This window comes from Chenopodium album, chromosome 18 (assembly GCF_948465745.1).
Source record: "Chenopodium album chromosome 18, dcCheAlbu1.1, whole genome shotgun sequence".
Lineage (NCBI taxonomy): Eukaryota > Viridiplantae > Streptophyta > Magnoliopsida > Caryophyllales > Amaranthaceae > Chenopodium > Chenopodium album.
Window position 1 is genome coordinate 4,683,548 of NC_137851.1, and position 19,426 is coordinate 4,702,973.

Consider the following 19,426-nt stretch of genomic DNA (forward strand, 5'->3'; position numbering starts at 1 on the left):
TCATCCTCACGTAAATCCATGCACTTCATATCCTTCCTCACTCCTTCCAACCAAGTCATCTTTGGTCTCCCTCTTCCTCGTTTAATCCCTCCATGGTCCCACTCTTCCACTCTTCGCACCGGTGCACCCTCGGGTCTCCGTCTTACATGTCCAAACCAACGCAGACGATTTTCCCTTAGTTTATCTACAATGCCCGCCACACCTACTTTCTTGCGAATAACCTCATTTCTGATTCTATCTCTTAAAGTGTTTCCACACATCCACCTTAACATGCGCATTTCCGTAACCTCCATCTTTTTAATATGCTCTTTCTTAGAAGCCCAACATTCTGTACCATAGAGCAACACTGGTCGTATGGCAGTCCTGTAGAATTTTCCCTTCAACTTTAAGGGAATGCTGCGGTCGCATAACACTCCCGTGGCCGCTCTCCATTTAAGCCACCCTGACTTAATCCTGTGGGTCACGTCTTGATCAATGTCACCATTCTTCTGGATGATCGACCCTAGGTACTTAAAACATTCATTTAATCAATAGAATGGTTACAGGATAAGTTGTAGCTTGTTCGATGCAGCCCACGAAAGGGTGAAGGGAGTTACAGACGGAAGGAAAAATTGTAGGTGCGAAATTAGTAAGACATGTCCAATTGACCCCAACTTGAAAGTTTATCTAGCAACTTAAAAAGTTTATTCACAGGAAAAAGACTAGAAACTTAAGCACATAATACTGTAAAATATCCTGCCTCAACTGAAAACCGTAATATCTTTGCTGGATCTTTGAAGACTGAAAAATAAAGCAATGGTCTATTCTCAAGATCAGACTTTTAGAACTTGTTGGTAATCAGAAACTTTACTTGGTATCATGTTTGCTTTCAGACATCTGAGTTGGTGATTATGAGAAGTGGCTTACTAGCCACTCAGTGTGATTAGCACGCTGACAGCTGACAGCTGAAAACAGAGAAATCAAGCAGTATGAACTATAAAGTATGATGAATCATGTACTTCATAATGGAGTACCAACATACAAACTATATACTCGTATGTAATATTTGGTAGCAAGACATGATAACAAAGGGGATATATTGAAACATCTGAAAGTTGATTCATGTTATGAGTTTTGGAAGCAATTACATACAAATAGTTGGGAAATCTTCCTGCCCAACTAGGGTCCTTAGCCTCGCAAAAGCCTACACTAAAAATGGCTGTGCTATTTTGCTACAAGCATATATGAAGACTAACAAAGTCCTAAAACTGTACTACTCTAGCATCGAGACTAAGAAAGTAAGAAGCAAAATAATAAATCTTCAAGAATCATCTCAGGATCATTTGATCAGCTATCAAGACTAAGAAGCAAAATAATGTCTTCCAGAATCATCTTTGATAAGCTATCGAGATTAAGAAGCAATATAATAAGTCTTCCAGAATCATCCCAGGATCATCTTTGATAAGCTATCGAGACTAAGAAGCAAAATAATAACTCTTCTAGAATCATCCCAGTATCATCTTTGATAAGCTATCGAGACTAAGAAGCAAATAACAGGTCTTCCAGAATCATCCCAGGATCATCTTTGATCAGCTACCTGCTGAGTCACTGACAAGCAAACATACCAAAATAGTTCATCAACTTTCCATATCCAAGAGACCAAGTCTAGCTCAATCTTTTCATCACTAAAGCGCAGCATTTAAGAAAATGAATGTAGAAACTTGTAAGAAAGTGGGATCCTTTTCATTTAATAGAAGGTCCTGTACTCCGGTTACTGGGAAAAATGAGTGTATATATTATTATTTTTCATAACTCCTAACTTATAGTAATAAGAGGATAATCCAGCAACTGAAGATTTTCATGCATCTTGTATGATATACAGTTTAGCTAAAGTTGTTCAATGCGGTTGCAAACATGATCAAAATTAAGCCTTTGTTTTTTTTCTGTAGGTAGGGTTAAGAAATAGTTTTCAAGGCAGAGACCATGAAGGAGCATACAGAAGACCATTATTGTAAGATTCAATAATACAATTAACAATGCACAAAAGAATGCATCAAATAAGAATTCATACCAGGTGGGGTATCATCATTGGAACTTGATTCTACTTCAATTTCAGAATCGCTCTTCACCCTTGTTTGATCAGCAAGCTTAACGCGCTTGTATCTATTAAGTCTGCAATCACATTACATAAGATCATGAAATTAATCTGCAGTTTGTAAATGAGCATCATCCAAAACTATCCGCACAAAATTAAGGTAAATAAATTCTTGATGAATGATGAAAAATTAAGCCTCGACAATCAGAATATACAAGTTTGAAGAACAAATGTACATACCTTTAGTGATCATGAACTATGGAATACTCAATTATTCGACTGGCTGACAGCCAATTGGTTTGAAGTTTTGAGCACATACAACGATTATTTTACAAAAATATCATTTGTAGACAACTGTCTATCATTCTAATAGTACAAACATGAAACAAGCATTTATATCATAAAAAGGAAGCAGATTGTAAAATTCACATCTAACTTACTTTTATGAATGGAGCAGCAATTTGTTTATCTTTTCTTACCATTTACATATAGGCTACCAGATTTTCACACAGAAGCTGCTTAACATACAATAGAAATGCTTAGATGTAGAGGGAATATTTATTTCAGACAATAAATGCTCTAATTGCAACACTTACACTGGAACCTCCAAGGAGGTAAAACATATTAACAACCATTATTTATCAAAATAAACTTCATTCACCTCAAATGCTTATTGGAAGGTAAGATAAAAGAAAACCTAGGGTCAAGCATTAATTTAATTTAATTGTAAATATGTTGAAATTCATTTGACATATTAAGCAATAAACTATGATTTACCTTATAGAAGAAATATATTTTTCAACCAGCTCTATCTCTTCAGCATTATAACTAAACCACTTGTCCTTGAAGTCGATTTGTTCTGGACTTCCCACTTCTGTAAATTTGAAGAGCAAAGCAGTCAGTCTTCTGAACAAACCACTCAGATCAAGATTTAAAAGAATCATATGCAATAATTCAAACGACAGCAGAAATTTACAGTGGAAATAAAGTTTACAGTTTTACAGCTGACCTTGAAGAAGTAAGTTTGAATCACCGTAACATGTAAGCCTCCAAAAAGCATGGCTACTGTCATCTAAAAAGACTGAATCTGTCCTTACAGCATCTGATCTTCGTCTCTGTAAAATATTGTCAACAGATGAGATATCAGATATCAAACAGTTCACACACATATCGCATAATTTGGCAATTCAGAAGACAAAGGCTATCAAGTACTTTGTATATACATTTATACAATTATACTTACCGTGCAACTAGATTTGGCGTCAGATTATCTAATTTTCAATGCAGAGGTGAGGTGATGGGGACTTATCAAGCTATATAATAGGAACTATTTATCAGACAAAAGAATTAAGCAAACAAGGCAACTAGCTTTTTTAGCCAAGTGTATTAATGGAGTAGATATTAAAAAAAAAAAAAAATTAAATAAATAAATAAAACTAAATAAATATTGATCGTTATTTAAAATTACACTCCCACGACTGTTAAGTGTAATTATTTAAAAAAAACATAGATTCCACATGAAGACATCATCCATCCAACGCAATAGCTAAGCTGAAGTCGGCTACAACAGCTGATATACATACCATCTGTTTGAAGCCTTATCTATGTATTACTCAACAAGTCATTTAAACACAAATAGCTTCGAAATGAAGTATTATGAACAAGATAAAGGATAAAAAAAACGTGCTGAAACTTTATAGGAAACTTTAATAAGCATGACATAATTAGAGATCAATGCATTAATGTGGATTGTATCTCCATCACAGTATGATTTACTAGTGTGCAAAACCATTGGAAAGACATGTGACGTTCCCTGAACTTATGTCCAACCATAAAATCCATGGCAGATTAATTCAAGAAAAAGCTAGACTAATTGAAGCCAAGCAAAGTCATACTTTTAGGCATTGAGTCCATGGCTTCCAGCAACTCTGCACGTGCAAGCTCAGTTTCTTCTTTTATCTTTGAAATGATAGAATCATGTTCAGAGATAGTAAGAGGTACACCATTTTTTGCAAGCACTGCTGTAGCAATTTTCTCCTGCAGCTTGCGCTTTGCCTCCCTTTCCTGCATAAGTTACAGAGCTTAGATACAACACCTAGCTCAGCACCTATTATCATAAAGTTGCTGAATACAATACCTTTTCCCTAGCTGCATTTATACTTTCTTTTGCTTCCTTCTCTCTTTCAACAAACTTCATCTTTTGTTCATCTATCCAAGTCCTCATTTTTCTAGAAAGGTGAAGACATATTAGCTATCACTCTTCTCTTCTGGAAGTATGAAATGATAAATCATACGCTCCACTTACTTGGTAGAAAGTGACTCATCACAAAGAAAAGTTAGAAGCCTGAGTTTTTGCGAGGATTCCAACATCTCATACCCATCACATCCTTTGTCCAAGCAATCCTCAGGGAAGTCCTCCAATTCAAGCTCAGATTCAGAGAGGCATCTTTTTAGGGAATGTATCCAAGAATCTTTGTCATTAGCTGGGCTTAAGGAAAGGGATCTGAAAAGGTTACAAGGACAATACATTACCATGATGATAGAATTAATTTAGCAAGCACCAATACTGGGAAGAGAAGTTCTTACTCTTCATCTTCCTCTTCCTCTTCATCCATTTCCTCCAGAATAAAAGATGATAACTGGATAAGAAACTGGACAGCAGAAGAGCATTTTCCCTTGCGCCTACTCCGTCCGCACACTATATCTCTCAGTACAGATTCAGGCTGTCCTTTCCTAACGTTCAGAACCTAGGCAATAAGATAAGTTAAGTATAAAAGGGAAAAAAAAAATAGCACTAAACCTTGTCCACCAGTACTAGTCAGTTGCCACTGTAATCGTGAAGCGGAAAACCACCATATATATCATTATATCCAAGTAATCAAACACAGACATCACCCAAATAAAACAGCTATGAAATAAATGTACACGCTGAGGAGAAACAAAGATGAATAACCAAAAAGAAGCACAATTACAACCAAAAGCAATGTTGGCTTATGTACACTGTACAGTAAATAACAGCTTGCCAGTGACCCAGATCACAAATGCAGCTATACTGCGTAACACCTCATACTCTAAGATCAATACCTTAGTAGCTCTGATCTAAGGACATAAATCCACATCCATGTGTCAACAAAGTTCAGCAATAAAGTTGAAAAGTACACCCTTTACCAAGAAAAATAGTTTTTCTAATAATAAATCAGTAAGAAAGATATTTCAATATATTACCTCACCAAAAGAAGAGCAGAATTCCAAAAATTGCAAAGCATGTCCAGCATCATCAGGAAGCAAGTCAATCCCAGCCACATTGGTCAACAAGCTGCCTGAGGGAAGTGGGGGCAAGATAACTTCCACAACAATATGATCAGTATCTGTTTCTTTCTGGCGTTTGCGAGACTTCACCTTTGGCTCTGCTGGATCTTTGGCCTTTTTAACTTTCAGAGTTTCTTTCTCACAAGTGTTATCACTCATCTTCTCATTTGTTTTAGTAACTTCCTGAGGGGCATTGGATTTCCTAGGACTTCTTCTCACATTATGCTTGTCGTCATTACCATCCACCTCTTCCTTTTTGATGACTTCTTGGGGGATGTTGAATTTTCTCGGACTTCTTCTTAGGGCAATCTTCTCAGTAGTTTTTCTGGGGCTACTCACAGCACCATTATCTTCAGCAACTTCAACCCTCTCCTTGAGCCCTTCCACCACTCCCTCCTGCTTGGCTTTTTTTGCCTTCTTATCATTAGGACTTGAGGGTGGAGATTGAGAATTTAAGGTTGTAGTACACGATCCATCAAAAGAATTTTCCTTCCCTCGTTTCGTCAGAGAAATCACCACAGCCCCCTGCCAACAAATATTATATTTACAACAATCCAACAATCCTAAAGTTAGTGACCACAACACTAGTCCAATTTCAATAAAAACTATAGAATGCCATAAGATACATCACATCCACCTCAGTCGAAGCTGCTGATTTCTTGGAGGAAGTTGCCTTGCATTTGACAATCCGCTCCTGACACGCATCATGACCCTTGACAATCAATAACTCTGAAACTGAGGAAAACCCAGTTGCTTTTGCTGTATGGGCAAGAATGCCAGTGGGCTTGTGGCCCTTTTTCTTCCTGTCATAAAAATTGCGACATTAAAATTTCACATTCAGATCTGAAAATGTCTAACACCACCTTGGGCAAGAATTTTCCTAGAAGCTTAAAACACTGTTGACACAAATAAATATATATAAGCAAAATATACCCCGGGGATCAAAGTTGGTGAGAAAATTACCTGCAAAAACTGCAGTTACATATGTCTCTGCACTTAGGACAATTCCAGTTATCAAGAGTTGTCATCTCTTCTGCATTCTCTCCATACCTAAGATGACAATAAAAAATAAAAACAATATTGAATCCAACACAAAATAACATTTATGGTTACATTAGATCCTCTCATATTAAACTTAAAATTCATTTCATCTTTATAGCATACCTATTTAGGAGGCACTTGTGGCAAAACTTGACTGGACATTGCTTATCTCCCTTCATGTTCTTGCATCCTGCAGTGAAGTCCATTGTTTTTTGACGGCACTATAGAAACATTTTGTCAATTCATTAGAACAAATACAGCAAAAAGAAAGTCAATTGTGTAAACTACTTCAATTCTGATGATTCAGATTATCAGTTAAAATTTGATAAACACATATGACCTCTCTGATAAGTCCTACACGTTACTTATATGGCAACAATGAAAATTCAGGCATGCCATCTGAGAACAAAATAACACTTCAAAAAATGCAACAAACATGATCCTCTCTTACACTAAACTTTACAGAAATTATACCATTCTTGTAACATGGCACCATAGTTGCCAACTTTCCATCTAATTCTCTCATAAACGTGTATGTTATTATCCTCGGCGACAAAAGTTAATAATATACCGATGCATTATTAATTAACATCAACTATTCAATCAAGTTAAAATCTACACATTCCAGCAGCATGAAAGCCTTGAAAACCTAAATTATACAAAGTACTCCGATATACCTCATACTAACTATTAAGCTTAAACCATATGAACATAAATTATACCATTCTATACAAAGTACTCCGTAATATACCTCCGATATACCTCATACTAACTATTAAGCCTAAACCATATGAACATAAATTATACCATTCTATACAAAGTACTCCGTAATATACCTCATACTAACTATTAATCTTAAACCATATGAATATAAATTATACCATTCTATACAAAGTGTAGAGAACTAGAGCAGGCCTTTCAAAGTACTAGGGCTAACACCTAATCCAAAATTATAGTTCTAAGATCACCAATTCATGAAATGTACATTGTAACTTCGACCATTAAGACCCAACAAACACATCACAAATACACCTGAATACCCCACAAAACTATACTCTACTATAAATTTAGGGTGTATTCTATCTAATTATCACCAATTTATACAAAATAAACAAGTGCAACCCCAAAATATTCAACCCATTTCCCCCCTTAAACCCTAACAACAATTATCTCTCACAAGTATTTATCATCGCAAAAATCAACAGCATTAACATGATACAAAATCAAATCAAGGGTTTATCCGCAATCAATTCAAAAACCCACAAAAACAAGATTTGCCCAGAAAAATTTCAAACCTAAGAAATGATAAAAACCCATTAAAATTAAAAAAGAGGGGAATTATATACATATATACCTGATGACAGGTCTTGCCATTTTGAGAATCATAAATTCTACCACCAACAACTCGAACACCAGGATCTTTACTACGCTTAGGTTGCTTCAGATCTTCATCTTTCTGGGTCTCCATTTTCGTCTCCACTTCTTCATTGTTGACGACCTTAGTCTTCTCCTCTTTCTTCTTCTTCCCAGAAGCAGCAGCAGCTACAGGACTAGAAGGTACTGCCATTAAAATCCCTCTGCAAAAAGCTAAATGGGGTTGTATGAGAGAAAATTGAGGAGAGGAATTATTCAGAAAGATGAAATGGGATTTTGGAGAAATGTGTTGTTGTATTAATTGCAGAGAAATTGGATTTAAAGGCGGGACATTTTTCGAAGTTTTTGGGAAAAATTTTTGGAGAAAGGAATTGGGCGCCAATTTGATTTATTTCATTCCAACTTTTTTGAGGCAAAAATTTTGGGCTAGGGTGCCATGTTACATATGGGTTCAAATGTTCAATTTCTAGTACTTTTAAACTATTCCATATTTCCATCTCTTTTATCCCATCTCATACTCTCATGTAATGTTGCAGATTATTTTGTATCGTATTAGAAAAGCGACACTAAATTATAAGTGTTAATAAACATATTCAATTATCACTAGTAAAATTTGAGAACTAGCTTTTTTTGTTCGATCAAAACCTTATAGGTTTTCATAATGACGTCTAAATCAAATTTAGACCAGCCTAACAAAACAGTGAAACACCCACTAAGCAACAAAAGCAATAACGAGGGTAAATACAAGAACACTTTTGTTACTTTTCAATGAGAGTAAAATACAAAATAGATTGCACAACTAAGTAACTACGCATAATCTCTCATGTTTTTTAGGAGTAACTTTTTTTCGTTAGTGCTTGGATTTTTTTGTGATCGACACCAACTTATTATTCCTATTAATATCTAATTCCTAACTATTCATCAAAGTATGTTTAACAAACTATTTATAAATTTTATTAAAAGCAAAAACTCTCTCCTCCTTCCTCTCTTCAAAACCCTACCCTCCATTGATTGAAGGGACTTTTATAAGTTTTAACCGGTGGAAAGCCCCAATCCTTATTTCTTTAAAGTTTTTAAAGATTTTATAATAATGCTTTCTTCTTTTGGGAGGAATTTTTCTCCTGTGAAATAAAGGGTTTCCGATTTTCTTCTTTTTTTATCTCCTCTTTTCGAGGGAGAAATATCTTGGTTTTGAATCCATAATAATAGATCTAATGGATTGTCGTGATATTATTTCGTTGGTGAAAAAATTATCAAGTTTTCGAATACAAACAGTTGAATCAAAAGGAAACCAACCATCCTCACAGCTACAAAGGATCGTTAGATTGTTTCTCCAACAAGGTTATATTTTTTAAGCATAATCTCAATACTTAAATTCATAAATTGCCTTATGATTATTCCACAGTGGAAAATAAGTATATTTAAGCACTCATCTTATTATACTTAACTACTATAATGTAATACTTGCTGGTCTCTAGATTTGGAGGACTTTGAAATATGCCTTGAATCAATGTTTTAGCTCGGAGTTGCGACAAGGAGGCGAGCTATAACTAGCTATGGAGTCTTGCAACAAGCTAAAGTTGAGCTAAGTCGGCATTTCGGTCAAGGTTGAACTTTTATTTTTTAATTTTTCCAGTTTTCTCCACATGATGGTTATTAGTATTTACTTAATTTTCTATAGGGTTTTTATCATAGTTTCCTAATAATATATTAAAAAAAGGGAGCTTTCTTATAGATAAGAAAATAAATGATATTTTTTTGGGGGGAAATTTCTTTGGTACCCTTGTGTTTTTTTATTTTTCTCTTGATAAATTTTGATTAAAATCTTTAACTAGGGTTAGTTTTATTATTATAATTATCAATATTGAAAATAAAAGTAGTTTCAATTTTTTTTTTTTTTTTTTTTTTTTGTGTTTCACCAGGTTCATCCTTTGGGCTAATCCGGATCCGGGGATGAGTTCTGGATGGTTTGATTCCAATCCCCTCCCAATTGTTGTTGCGGAGGATTGAACACGGGTCCTTTCTACCAAGTGTAATCTCAATCACCACTACACCAATAACCAATTGGTTAGTTTCAATTTTATTAAGTATATAGGATTGATTGATTTTTTTTTTTTTATTTTAATTATAATGTTTTAGAAAATGACTAATTAACAAGTAATTAGCAAAATTAGATTATCCGCGATGACACAAATAAAATACTCCATTATAAAATGAAATAGAGACCTTGAACTCTCTTAAAGTCATCAATATTGCCTAAAAAGGTTTGATAAATGAATATGAAATATCATTATATCTCTCCTACTGAAATGTCTGGCCATTAAGACTCGAAATTTATTTGATTCCATTACACGTGGCGGTAGTCGACAGGGCATCATGGATAAGAGAAGATTTAGTTTATTGGATGTATCCCTTAGCTGTTTCATTTTAGTCATTTTAGTTTGATTTTGACAATCCATTAATACAACCTTTATAGTACTTCTGAGCTTCACCCCCACTGTCCCCCCCCCCCCCCCCCCCCCTCTCACATGTACTATGATTTTACAAGGTATGCTACATCATTTCTTCTGTTTTCTATGATAATTACATCTTTTTTAGGAATATTCTAAGTTTCTATTCTTAGACTGTCCCTTTTTTTTTTTTTTTTTGATAAAATCAAATGTTTAATGTTGCATAGCATATTATCATCTATGACAAATAATTATTATTATAATAATCTACATGAAATTAAATTATCCATGGTTTAATTTAAATACAACCATGTTTTAAGGTATTTGATTGTTAATCATGGTGGATATCAAGATATGCCATAAACAATAGACTTGATAAATCTGACTAGATTTACGCGTTAATAAATTCATATCAGATCACCTTATTTTTTAAAAACTCGATCTTTTGAGTTTAAATTCCCATGTTAACCAGTCAAATTTCAAATACCTTATATAGTTATATGAATAGAACATATTTATGAAGTTATTTTTTATTTTGGTGAAACATATTTATGAAGTTATACTATAAACTAATAACCTTGCAAAGTTATCCTATGTCTTTTGATGAATGTTTAGGTAACCATTGATACTTGGTAGTGTGTTCGAGCTTCGAATAATATATGCATGCTTTGTCAACGAAGAGGATGGCTGCACCACTACCTATGTCCAGGAGGTTTAGTTCAGAGTTCCATGTTGTTCAAGACGGTTTCAAGTGTTCGTCTTCAACTTCATCTATCAACATTAGTATGAAAAACAATAGTCTTTTACCATCTAAAGATAATATCTTGAGTAAATCGAGGACAAAGATGAGTAGAAGGTTTAGTTTTTCAACAGAAGATGATCTTGGAAAGAGGTGTTTCCAAGCTAGTAGTGCTCAAGGATCACCCTGCAAGGATGTTTTAAGTCCTGTTTTTTATGCCTCAGAGTCCGATTTTACGGATAAGCATAAGAGTTCATTAGAGTTATACTTGGAGAAACTTCAGAGCCAAGCTAAACAGGTTTCACAGGATTATGACAGTGATGTTTCTGATGTGGATGATCAAATCAGTCAACTGTCAGCAAGGAAGGAACTTGGACTACTCGAGAAGTATTTTGAATCAGTTAAAGAAGGTAACTAGATGTTAAGGTTTGTTCATTATATTTGTGACTTGCTAATTTATAAGATTTTGGAAAGTGTTAGTTCTATACATGACTTTAGTAAAGGGCTTGATTGTTGTAGTTGCGAGTTTTCATTATATCTGTATCTGGCATAAAGTTATGAATCTTCAGAAAAAATGTGAAATCTTACTGTCATCTCCTCCTTGCAGATGGAAAGTCTGAAGACTGCTTGTCATCTTTTCCTGACAGAAATGCATCAGGCAAGTCTGATGACTCTATGAGCATGAATCAAATAAAAGGCATGGCAATACAAGAATTTGAGAAAAGCAGTAATATTGCTAGGAAGGCTGCATCATTTCCTATGTACGACGAGAAAGAGAGTGGCAATCTATACCTAATGTAATTATCTGCTAAGATTCTGCTGTAACTTTCTGTTAGTTTAATGTCTGCTTTTTGTTGATTTAACAATTTCTCTGTACTTTCTTGCATGCAGAAGTACGTTGCTGTCGATAAATATAGCTGTGTTTTTGTTTGAGATAGCTAGTCCAGTAAAAGGTTCAGACTACAACCTCTATTCGCTGCCCCTGATGTACGGTGCCAAGGTTAATGATTTGATCATGGTTGGCCAATGGTGGAGGCTTGTCACACCAATGTTTCTGGTACACGATTAGTGATTTGGTTCGTAGTTCCTTTCTGTTTTGTGTTTGATTGAAGATATGTCCTTAATTAAATCTCTAGGATTTGTTCTTTAGGCTATTCAGACTAATCTGTGGCCTCATTTATGAAAATCTGAGCATAATCACGAGAATATAAAAAATTTTAAGCTGTCTGGATTGAGCTCAGAATGCAGAAAGTAGTGGTTGTTCTCTGACTCCGAGTGTTAAATAACTATAATTCCATCCATCTGAAATTATTATTCACACATGATGGTTCTTAATAATGTTCGTAAGAAGTTGGTCACAATTCCTAATATAGTGATGGTTTAGGATTAGAATTCTCAAACTGCCAATACTTATAGGCTTAAAGGAGCATGACAGATCTGAGTTAACTATTATAATGTCGTATTCTTGAATATGAGTATTCAGATTGTGTGATTTTGAATGATCAGATTAATTCAGTGTATGCTACTAATGTAACCAGTTGATGTATGCAGCATTCAGGACTTCTGCACATTGCACTTGGCTCATGGGTGCTTCTTTCTTTCGGACCTCAAGTTTGCAAAGGTTATGGCTCGTTCACATTCTTCCTGATATTCATTCTTGGAGGCATTTCAGGAAACCTCTCAAGCTTCCTTCATACATCAGAGGCAACTGTTGGTGGATCAGTAAGAATTTTGATCCTCTTTGTTTCCTTTCTTTACTCCTATCAACAATAGCTGCTGCAACTGACTTACCAAGTCTTGTACGCCATTTCTAGGGACCAGTTTTTGCTGTCATTGGAGCTTGGCTCGTTTATCAAATGCAAAACAAAGATGTAATTGCAAAGGAACTGTCTGATAGTATGTTTCAGAAGGCAGTCATCGCTACAGCTTTTAGCTTTTTTCTCGGAAGCTTTGGTCCTGTGGACAACTGGTAAGTTGCTTGGTTCTTCAACTCTGTAGATCACATCAACAGGCCTGAAATTTGTCAGAAAACAATTATCTGAAAGTCGCAATTTGTTAACTGTGGCAGGACAAGTCTTGGTGCAGCGGTATCAGGAATCATATACGGGTACTTTACATGTCCTGTGGTGCAAGTAGATGATGCACCAGCATCTGCCATGCAAGAAAGAAATAGTGGGATGCAAGACGAAATCACACTTAATAGCACACAAGCAGCTAAACCCTGTAAATCTTTTCTCATTTTCACAATTTTTGTTTCTGCTTTGAGCTCCTTGCTGTTAATTGCTGAGCTTTCGCTTGATAAACTGGAATTTGAAGAGCTTATCCAGATTATCGAGTAAATTTCTTCCTTTTTCTGTAAGATAGCACCTATGTATATGTTACCTATACTTTTCTGTAACATAAATAAAATGTTACTGTGTTACTTTATAGATATTATACTATACTTTGTACATAATGTGAGCAAGTGATTGTTATCATAGGCCTCTACAATGTTTAGACTTTCAGGAAACTAAACAAACTTGAATTAGGAGGGCGATTTACCAGATGAACTTGACCGTAAACAATTGACATATGCACATAGCTTGCCTTACTACCATTCTTGATGCCAAGTTCTTTTCCTCATTATTAGGCAAGGTGAGTGAAAAAAGGATTTCATATAGCCTAAGTTGAGACAAATTTGGGCTGGACAATCTACACAAAAAGGTTCGAAGCTTCAGTCCATAATAAGCTGTTTCATTGGGCTTTTCTCTTGCCAAACCCAGCCCAAAAACCCAAAAAATCCAACAAATTTATGACCTTGGGCCTATGACCCAACCTAAGTCCAGAAATTTAATTTCAGACCATCATATATTCAAGTGATACCTGATTCCACATAAACCAATCACAGTCCAAAACACGTAGGTCAACACGAATCCACAATAATTTAGGATGCCACCGTTAAGTAATGCTCCATACACGTAGTACAATCATTTTAAGTACCACCACAAACATGTACCACCACAACCATTCACGACAATTTTTATACCCGGGATTGGAATATTTGAGAGTTGCTAAATATTTCACAAAATTGCACTAATCTCACTTTTTCACTATAGAGGAAGGCATTAATCACTTCTAGGACATGCTAATGCTAAGAGGAATTTTATTATATTCCTTTTCTTTTAGTGAAATCAAAGTGCTCTTTACTCTTTTAGTAAAGCAAAGGAAGATAAATCAAGAACCTTCCACATTTAGTTGCCATCTCATTAATTAAAGAAGTAAAGTATAAAAACACCCCCACCTCTTTTTATTTTATTTAATAATTTGATATAAATAAATAACAACTAATAAATCAGGACAAAATCCACCGTTAGTTCTTTCTCTCTCCTCTTTTTGTGATTTAGTTATAATTTTGAAGAAGCTAAAATAAGAAATGGAGCATGGAAAGCTAGGAAGGAAGTTTATGTTGCCAATATTGGTAGTAGATTTGGTAGTCTATCTTATAATATTAAGCCTTGCTTCTTGGTCTCTTAACAAATATATCGATGGTCACCCAAATCACCATTGTAAGTCTCACCTTTTTCTTATATGTTTTCTTTACTTGCTCTATATTCAATATAGATGCTATATTAGTCCGAATTTAATTGTAAATTTACTAGTTTTGATATTTACTGTCAAATACGGGTCTAAGCCGCATCCGTCACCGGAGAGTGCAAGTCCACCACTTTATAAGACTAAGGAGGTTCCACCTCAAAATCATATGGCAACGAGGGGAGTAGCCCCTTAGCCTTATATAGTGGTAGTAATTCTTGAATTCTTTCAATGTAGAATTCTTTTACCACCATACTCCCCCTTTAGTCTTTTAGTGTGGGACAAGAGAATGCTCACATGTGGATTATTCATGGGCTCAACACTTACTATACATCGTTTTATGCTATCTTCAAATTAATCAACTATGTCATGTCTAATATCTTTCTCTCAATAATTCTATTAGATTATAATTTGGATTAATGGTTGCTTCAATTTTGTAGGCTTATTACTTTGTTAGTTATCCGTACAAGAATACGAGTTGCAAAAATGTCTTTAAATCTATCATCCTACTGTCAAAAAAAGTCAAGATTTGTTGGTTTTTGAGCTACCGGTGCCACATAAGGAATTGTCCAATACAATTATTTACAATGAAATTTCCTTTAAAAAAAATATATTTACAATAATGGAATTGAAGGATCGGTAATAAGTTAAATCTATGTGGATGTCAACCAAGTTGTAAATAAAGTTTATGAGAGCTATATATACAAGTCTATGACTTGAACACAAATCTCGTTAACATTATTATTGTCTCTTGTAGCATGACTTGAACACAAATCTCTTGACATTATGGTCTCTTATAGCTTCTATACCATATATAATTAATTAATTGATGATGTAATCGATTTATTCTTAATAATTAAACTCATAAGCAATATACCATTATACCCTAGTGTAACACAGTACACACACGCTAGAAAGTGCTCTAAAATACAAATGAAAGGCTTACTTACTTATAAGAGTTGTTTGATCACAGTGTTGGGTGGAAATGCGGCTACAAACTACATGCTAATGTTTGCACTCTTAGCCGGAACCACTGGGATCGCATCGGTCATGGCGGGTTTTGCACACTTTCGATCATGGTCAGTGTCAAGCATGGCAGCAGCCACCTCAGTCGCGGTCATCTCATGGGCTCTAACGGGTCTGGCATTTGGGCTAGCTTGGAAAGAGGTGAGGCTAGGTGGTTATAGAGGGAAACGTTTGCAAACACTTGAAGTATTCATAATAACTTCTACATTGATCCATTTGTTGTATATAATTCTACTTTATGCGGGCCATTTTAACCAGAGATATGGGCTGTGTCATGGTGGGCCTGGCCCACAAAGCTCAACTCGTGAAGCCCAAAAGACTACCGAAAGTGAACCTCCTCCTGCTGCTTGATTGGTTTTTTTTTTTTTTTTTTTTTTTTTTTTTTTTTTTTTTTTTTTTGACATTTACTCCGTAATTGTATATTGTTAAACTTTGATAATGCCAATACTTGTCGAACTAAGCTAGTTTAATTGCCTTTTCTAATCTAGTGTACTTCTGCAATGTACTGATATTATGTATAATTCCATAGTAGGGGATTCCTTACCTTCCCTCTCTACTCTCAAGTGTCGACCTACAGAGGTGGGATGGCTAAACCTGTAAGAGGTGTTGGTTCAGTAGAGTCTTTCATCTTACCTTAAAAAAAAAAAGTTTTTGATACTCCTTTCATAGCTTAAAGAAGGTCAAGTGAAAAGCCCTAGTGCTTAATTTCATAAGTCGTCGTTTTGTTAGGGTAGATTACAATTATGTCTGATTTGTTAGAATTAGATTTTTTTTCTTCAAGATTATGTACTTTCTTCTTATAGTTTTGTATCGTTTTGATCGATTTATTATGTTTTAGTATTAAGTTATGGATTATTATAATTATGGTTTTGATTCGTAGGAATCATTTCCTTGTACTACATATGGAGTATTAATTCCGTATTTTGTTTTTTTGACTATTAGCATTAGGGAGAATATTCTCAATATTGATTGTGTGAAAATATTAGGCACTCCGTTATATATATATAGATTATGGAGACTTCAATTAGTATATATATATATATATATATATATATATATATATATATATATATATATATATATATACTAATTGAAGTCTCCATAATCAGATGAGTAATTTATGTTTCAAGGGTTAGTTGACTTTTCAAAAATAATTGGAAGTTTGAAAGTCAAGACTATGACCAACAAGTTGTAAAATTTAACGCTGTTGTTACGTTATTAATTTGCCAAGTTGAAATAATAATAATGCTGCATAATCATAAATTATTGAATTAATTTTTTAACGACTTAATCCCACATAATTAGTGGCTATCTACTAAGTAAGATATTTGGCAAAACTTTTTATTATATAAAGTAGTCATCATTTAATTCATTTGATCACCACACAACTCTAGTTTCTCTGAGAATTAACATGGAGAAGCCGGAAAGCGTAATTCCGATAGGTTCACCGGCATATGCTCCGTTGATGGGAACTCCATCTCATGATCACGGCCAATGGTCTAATGGTCTTCTTGACTGCACCTCAGATATCCAATTGTGTAAGGAATTGCTTCTTCGTGTTCACAATACATACATATTTAAACATGTTATACACGTACATATATCAAATCAAGGTGGTACAAACCTATTGTATATGAGATTGTCACATAAATAATTTTTGTACGTAAGTATACTATAATTATAAGTTATCTTCAAATTACTACAATCGATTTTATCCAATATATGTACTAACCTTTGTTACACGTACTAACCTTTGTTACATGTATGTTTTTGTACAGGTTGTCAAACAAGTTGGTTTCCATGCATTACCTTCGGGCAAAATGCAGAGATAATTGATAGAGGATTATCATGTATGTTATTGTCCTTCAAATTCTTATTAATTGTTTTTGCACATCATTAATATAATAATGGACTTTAATTAATTTTTAAACTTAATCAAAACTAACTTCAAAAAGTTATTGTCGAACATGGCCTAAGTTTGTTAATAATGACAGCGTGTGGGGTGAGCGGAGCTCTATATGGCATAGTTGGATTTCTATCGGGTTTACATTTTGTTTACGCATGCGCCTATAGAACCAAACTCAAACGACAATATGGAATATCAGCAAGTCCTATTCAAGATTTGTGCACCCATATTTGGTGCCACCCTTGTGCCTTATGTCAAGAGCATCGCGAGCTTCAACACCGTGGTTATGATGTTCCTCTCGGTACGTACTCAGTTTCCTTTTATTTATTTATTTATTTATTTATTTATTTTATGTACAATGTATGAGGACTAATTTTCGTGAGTACTTTTAATAATTTATCACATCGACTTATGAAAATGGTTAAAACACAACTTTAACTCTTAAATAAGTATTGATTAACATCTTTGTATTGAACATATACATATAGCTTGAGACTAATTTAATAATCATGATCTCACAAGAAATTGATTTTATTTTTCTTGTCCTTTTTCTTATATAGTAGGGAAATCAAATTAACTAAAGTATATACGTAGTACTAAAAAAATAAATGAAAATAATGTTAAAAGTCAATAAGGTTGAGTTTATATTATATAAATGAAGGAAGAATAATCATATATTTTTAAACTTATCTTAACAAATTTGTAAGTCAACTTGTATATAATGAATTAATTTATAAAATTTTTAATATTAAATTATTACCACTCATCATATTATAAATTTATTTATTATCCATGGTTTTGTTTACAGGATGGTATGGTAATTTGGAGAAGCGAAACGGGGGAACGGGTATGGATAATCCCCCTGTGGTGCCGGGTGGTATGACCCGTTAGATCAAAGATGCACCTGCTTTTATAGTTCATTTTCTAGCTTTGATTGGCTATTTTGTATGTTGTGTTTTTATGTAATTCTATTTATGAACTAAATATAAGTCCAATGTTTATGAGGCTTAGAGGAGATAAGTTGTTAGTTTAAGATTGTTTCCTTACTAACAACTTACTAAGAAAAAAGGATTAATTAGCTAATTAATACAAAAAAATGTGTATTGTACTTTAAAATATTTATATTGTTATGGAGTGTTTGTGGTATGTGAATTTACAATTGTGTTTCGTTTTAATTTTTGCACCCTATCTTACTATTAGTAATACTATCATGAGCCAGATTAGGGCTTCTATTGTATGATTATAAGAAGATAAATTTTGGAAATGCGATCAAATTAAAATAGACAAGTTAGGTTGATAGGCTCTTGAAAAACTTATAGAATCTTATATTTGAATAACAAAGAGGAAAAAAAATGGTCATTTTTATTTATACATTTTTTTTAGGATTGTACTCTTTAAAAACCAATGGTATCATTTCAATATTTCCTCTTTGAACTACTATAAATAATTCAAAAACTACGGATTATTATATGCTATAAAACAAAATATATATCTAAATAATCTCGTAGCTAAAATCTTAAAGAATAAAAATAAAAATTGTTAATTCCTTTGCATATTGCAAATGATAACTTGGAGCACTACAGTTTTATGATTGAGCACCGAAACCCCAACTTTAATCATGATGTCAAGCATAATATCTTAGTGGATCCTTAAGAATATGTTATTCGTGACCAAAATTATAAGGGTTTGGTCGGGTCATGACCTATCTTATCCGGGCCCCTAACCACAAATACATACAAGGTGGTGACTTGGTGAGTGTGGAATTTGGTGTGAAAATGTGGACTAACATAAATTATCATAAAATAAATTTAGTGAAATCAAGAAATTGTAAGTATTAATTGATTGACACCAAAAATGAAAGTGGAAATTTAATCCACATAGTCATTTGATTGACAATAATAGCACAAAAAGTAATTAAAGTTGCTCCTAAGTCCTAA

General features: G+C 34.0%; 4 protein-coding genes across 5 annotated transcripts; 3 read left to right on the top strand and 1 right to left on the bottom strand.

The window, feature by feature from the left end:
• Window positions 1-1,075: 1,075 nt before the first annotated feature.
• LOC145591626 (uncharacterized) lies at window positions 1,076-8,202 on the bottom strand. Its single transcript, XM_081648142.1, has 15 exons — window positions 7,779-8,202; window positions 6,548-6,645; window positions 6,347-6,433; window positions 6,021-6,186; window positions 5,300-5,908; window positions 4,661-4,821; window positions 4,380-4,577; window positions 4,212-4,302; window positions 3,970-4,138; window positions 3,658-3,676; window positions 3,543-3,552; window positions 3,084-3,189; window positions 2,852-2,948; window positions 2,051-2,151; window positions 1,076-1,587 (listed from the first exon to the last, which is right to left on the bottom strand). Exons 1-15 carry the CDS (start codon window positions 7,989-7,991, stop codon window positions 1,559-1,561), a joined length of 2,154 nt encoding a protein of 717 aa, XP_081504268.1. The 5' UTR covers window positions 7,992-8,202; the 3' UTR covers window positions 1,076-1,558.
• A 2,097-nt stretch (window positions 8,203-10,299) lies between these two features.
• On the top strand, window positions 10,300-13,414 carry LOC145591258 (RHOMBOID-like protein 9, chloroplastic). 2 transcript variants are annotated; one of them, XM_081647665.1, is made up of 7 exons: window positions 10,300-10,346; window positions 10,864-11,397; window positions 11,595-11,784; window positions 11,879-12,044; window positions 12,539-12,709; window positions 12,802-12,956; window positions 13,056-13,414. In XM_081647665.1, the coding sequence occupies exons 2-7, from the start codon at window positions 10,908-10,910 to the stop codon at window positions 13,324-13,326; spliced, it is 1,443 nt and encodes a 480-aa protein (XP_081503791.1). In that variant the 5' UTR covers window positions 10,300-10,346; window positions 10,864-10,907; the 3' UTR covers window positions 13,327-13,414. The 2 variants fall into 2 exon arrangements, with proteins under 2 accessions (XP_081503791.1, XP_081503792.1); XM_081647666.1 differs by lacking the exon at window positions 10,300-10,346 and having other exon boundaries at window positions 10,491-11,397.
• A 922-nt stretch (window positions 13,415-14,336) lies between these two features.
• On the top strand, window positions 14,337-16,310 carry LOC145592780 (membrane protein PM19L-like). The gene is made up of 2 exons (XM_081649290.1): window positions 14,337-14,532; window positions 15,531-16,310. The coding sequence occupies exons 1-2, from the start codon at window positions 14,400-14,402 to the stop codon at window positions 15,932-15,934; spliced, it is 537 nt and encodes a 178-aa protein (XP_081505416.1). The 5' UTR covers window positions 14,337-14,399; the 3' UTR covers window positions 15,935-16,310.
• Window positions 16,311-16,992: 682 nt separating this feature from the next.
• LOC145592781 (protein PLANT CADMIUM RESISTANCE 2-like) lies at window positions 16,993-18,603 on the top strand. The gene is made up of 4 exons (XM_081649291.1): window positions 16,993-17,121; window positions 17,362-17,433; window positions 17,578-17,790; window positions 18,298-18,603. The coding sequence occupies exons 1-4, from the start codon at window positions 16,995-16,997 to the stop codon at window positions 18,378-18,380; spliced, it is 495 nt and encodes a 164-aa protein (XP_081505417.1). The 5' UTR covers window positions 16,993-16,994; the 3' UTR covers window positions 18,381-18,603.
• Window positions 18,604-19,426: the final 823 nt, after the last annotated feature.

What these genes read in the sequence shown, in the direction of transcription:
- LOC145592781 (XM_081649291.1), top strand. Translation starts at nt 16,995, where the DNA reads ATGGAGAAGCCGGAAAGCGTAATTCCGATAGGTTCACCGGCATATGCT. An exon ending in CACCTCAGATATCCAATTGT is followed by an intron (nt 17,122 to 17,361) that starts GTAAGGAATTGC and finishes GTTTTTGTACAG; the next exon opens with GTTGTCAAACAAGTTGGTTT. An exon ending in TGGTTATGATGTTCCTCTCG is followed by an intron (nt 17,791 to 18,297) that starts GTACGTACTCAG and finishes TTTTGTTTACAG; the next exon opens with GATGGTATGGTAATTTGGAG.
- LOC145591258 (XM_081647665.1), top strand. Translation starts at nt 10,908, where the DNA reads ATGCATGCTTTGTCAACGAAGAGGATGGCTGCACCACTACCTATGTCC. An exon ending in TTGTCACACCAATGTTTCTG is followed by an intron (nt 12,045 to 12,538) that starts GTACACGATTAG and finishes TGATGTATGCAG; the next exon opens with CATTCAGGACTTCTGCACAT. An exon ending in TTTGGTCCTGTGGACAACTG is followed by an intron (nt 12,957 to 13,055) that starts GTAAGTTGCTTG and finishes TAACTGTGGCAG; the next exon opens with GACAAGTCTTGGTGCAGCGG.
- LOC145591626 (XM_081648142.1), bottom strand. Translation starts at nt 7,991, where the DNA reads ATGGCAGTACCTTCTAGTCCTGTAGCTGCTGCTGCTTCTGGGAAGAAG. An exon ending in ATGGCAAGACCTGTCATCAG is followed by an intron (nt 6,646 to 7,778) that starts GTATATATGTAT and finishes ATGTTTCTATAG; the next exon opens with TGCCGTCAAAAAACAATGGA. An exon ending in GAGGAAGAGGAAGATGAAGA is followed by an intron (nt 4,578 to 4,660) that starts GTAAGAACTTCT and finishes TAACCTTTTCAG; the next exon opens with ATCCCTTTCCTTAAGCCCAG.
- LOC145592780 (XM_081649290.1), top strand. Translation starts at nt 14,400, where the DNA reads ATGGAGCATGGAAAGCTAGGAAGGAAGTTTATGTTGCCAATATTGGTA. An exon ending in TGGTCACCCAAATCACCATT is followed by an intron (nt 14,533 to 15,530) that starts GTAAGTCTCACC and finishes GTTTGATCACAG; the next exon opens with TGTTGGGTGGAAATGCGGCT.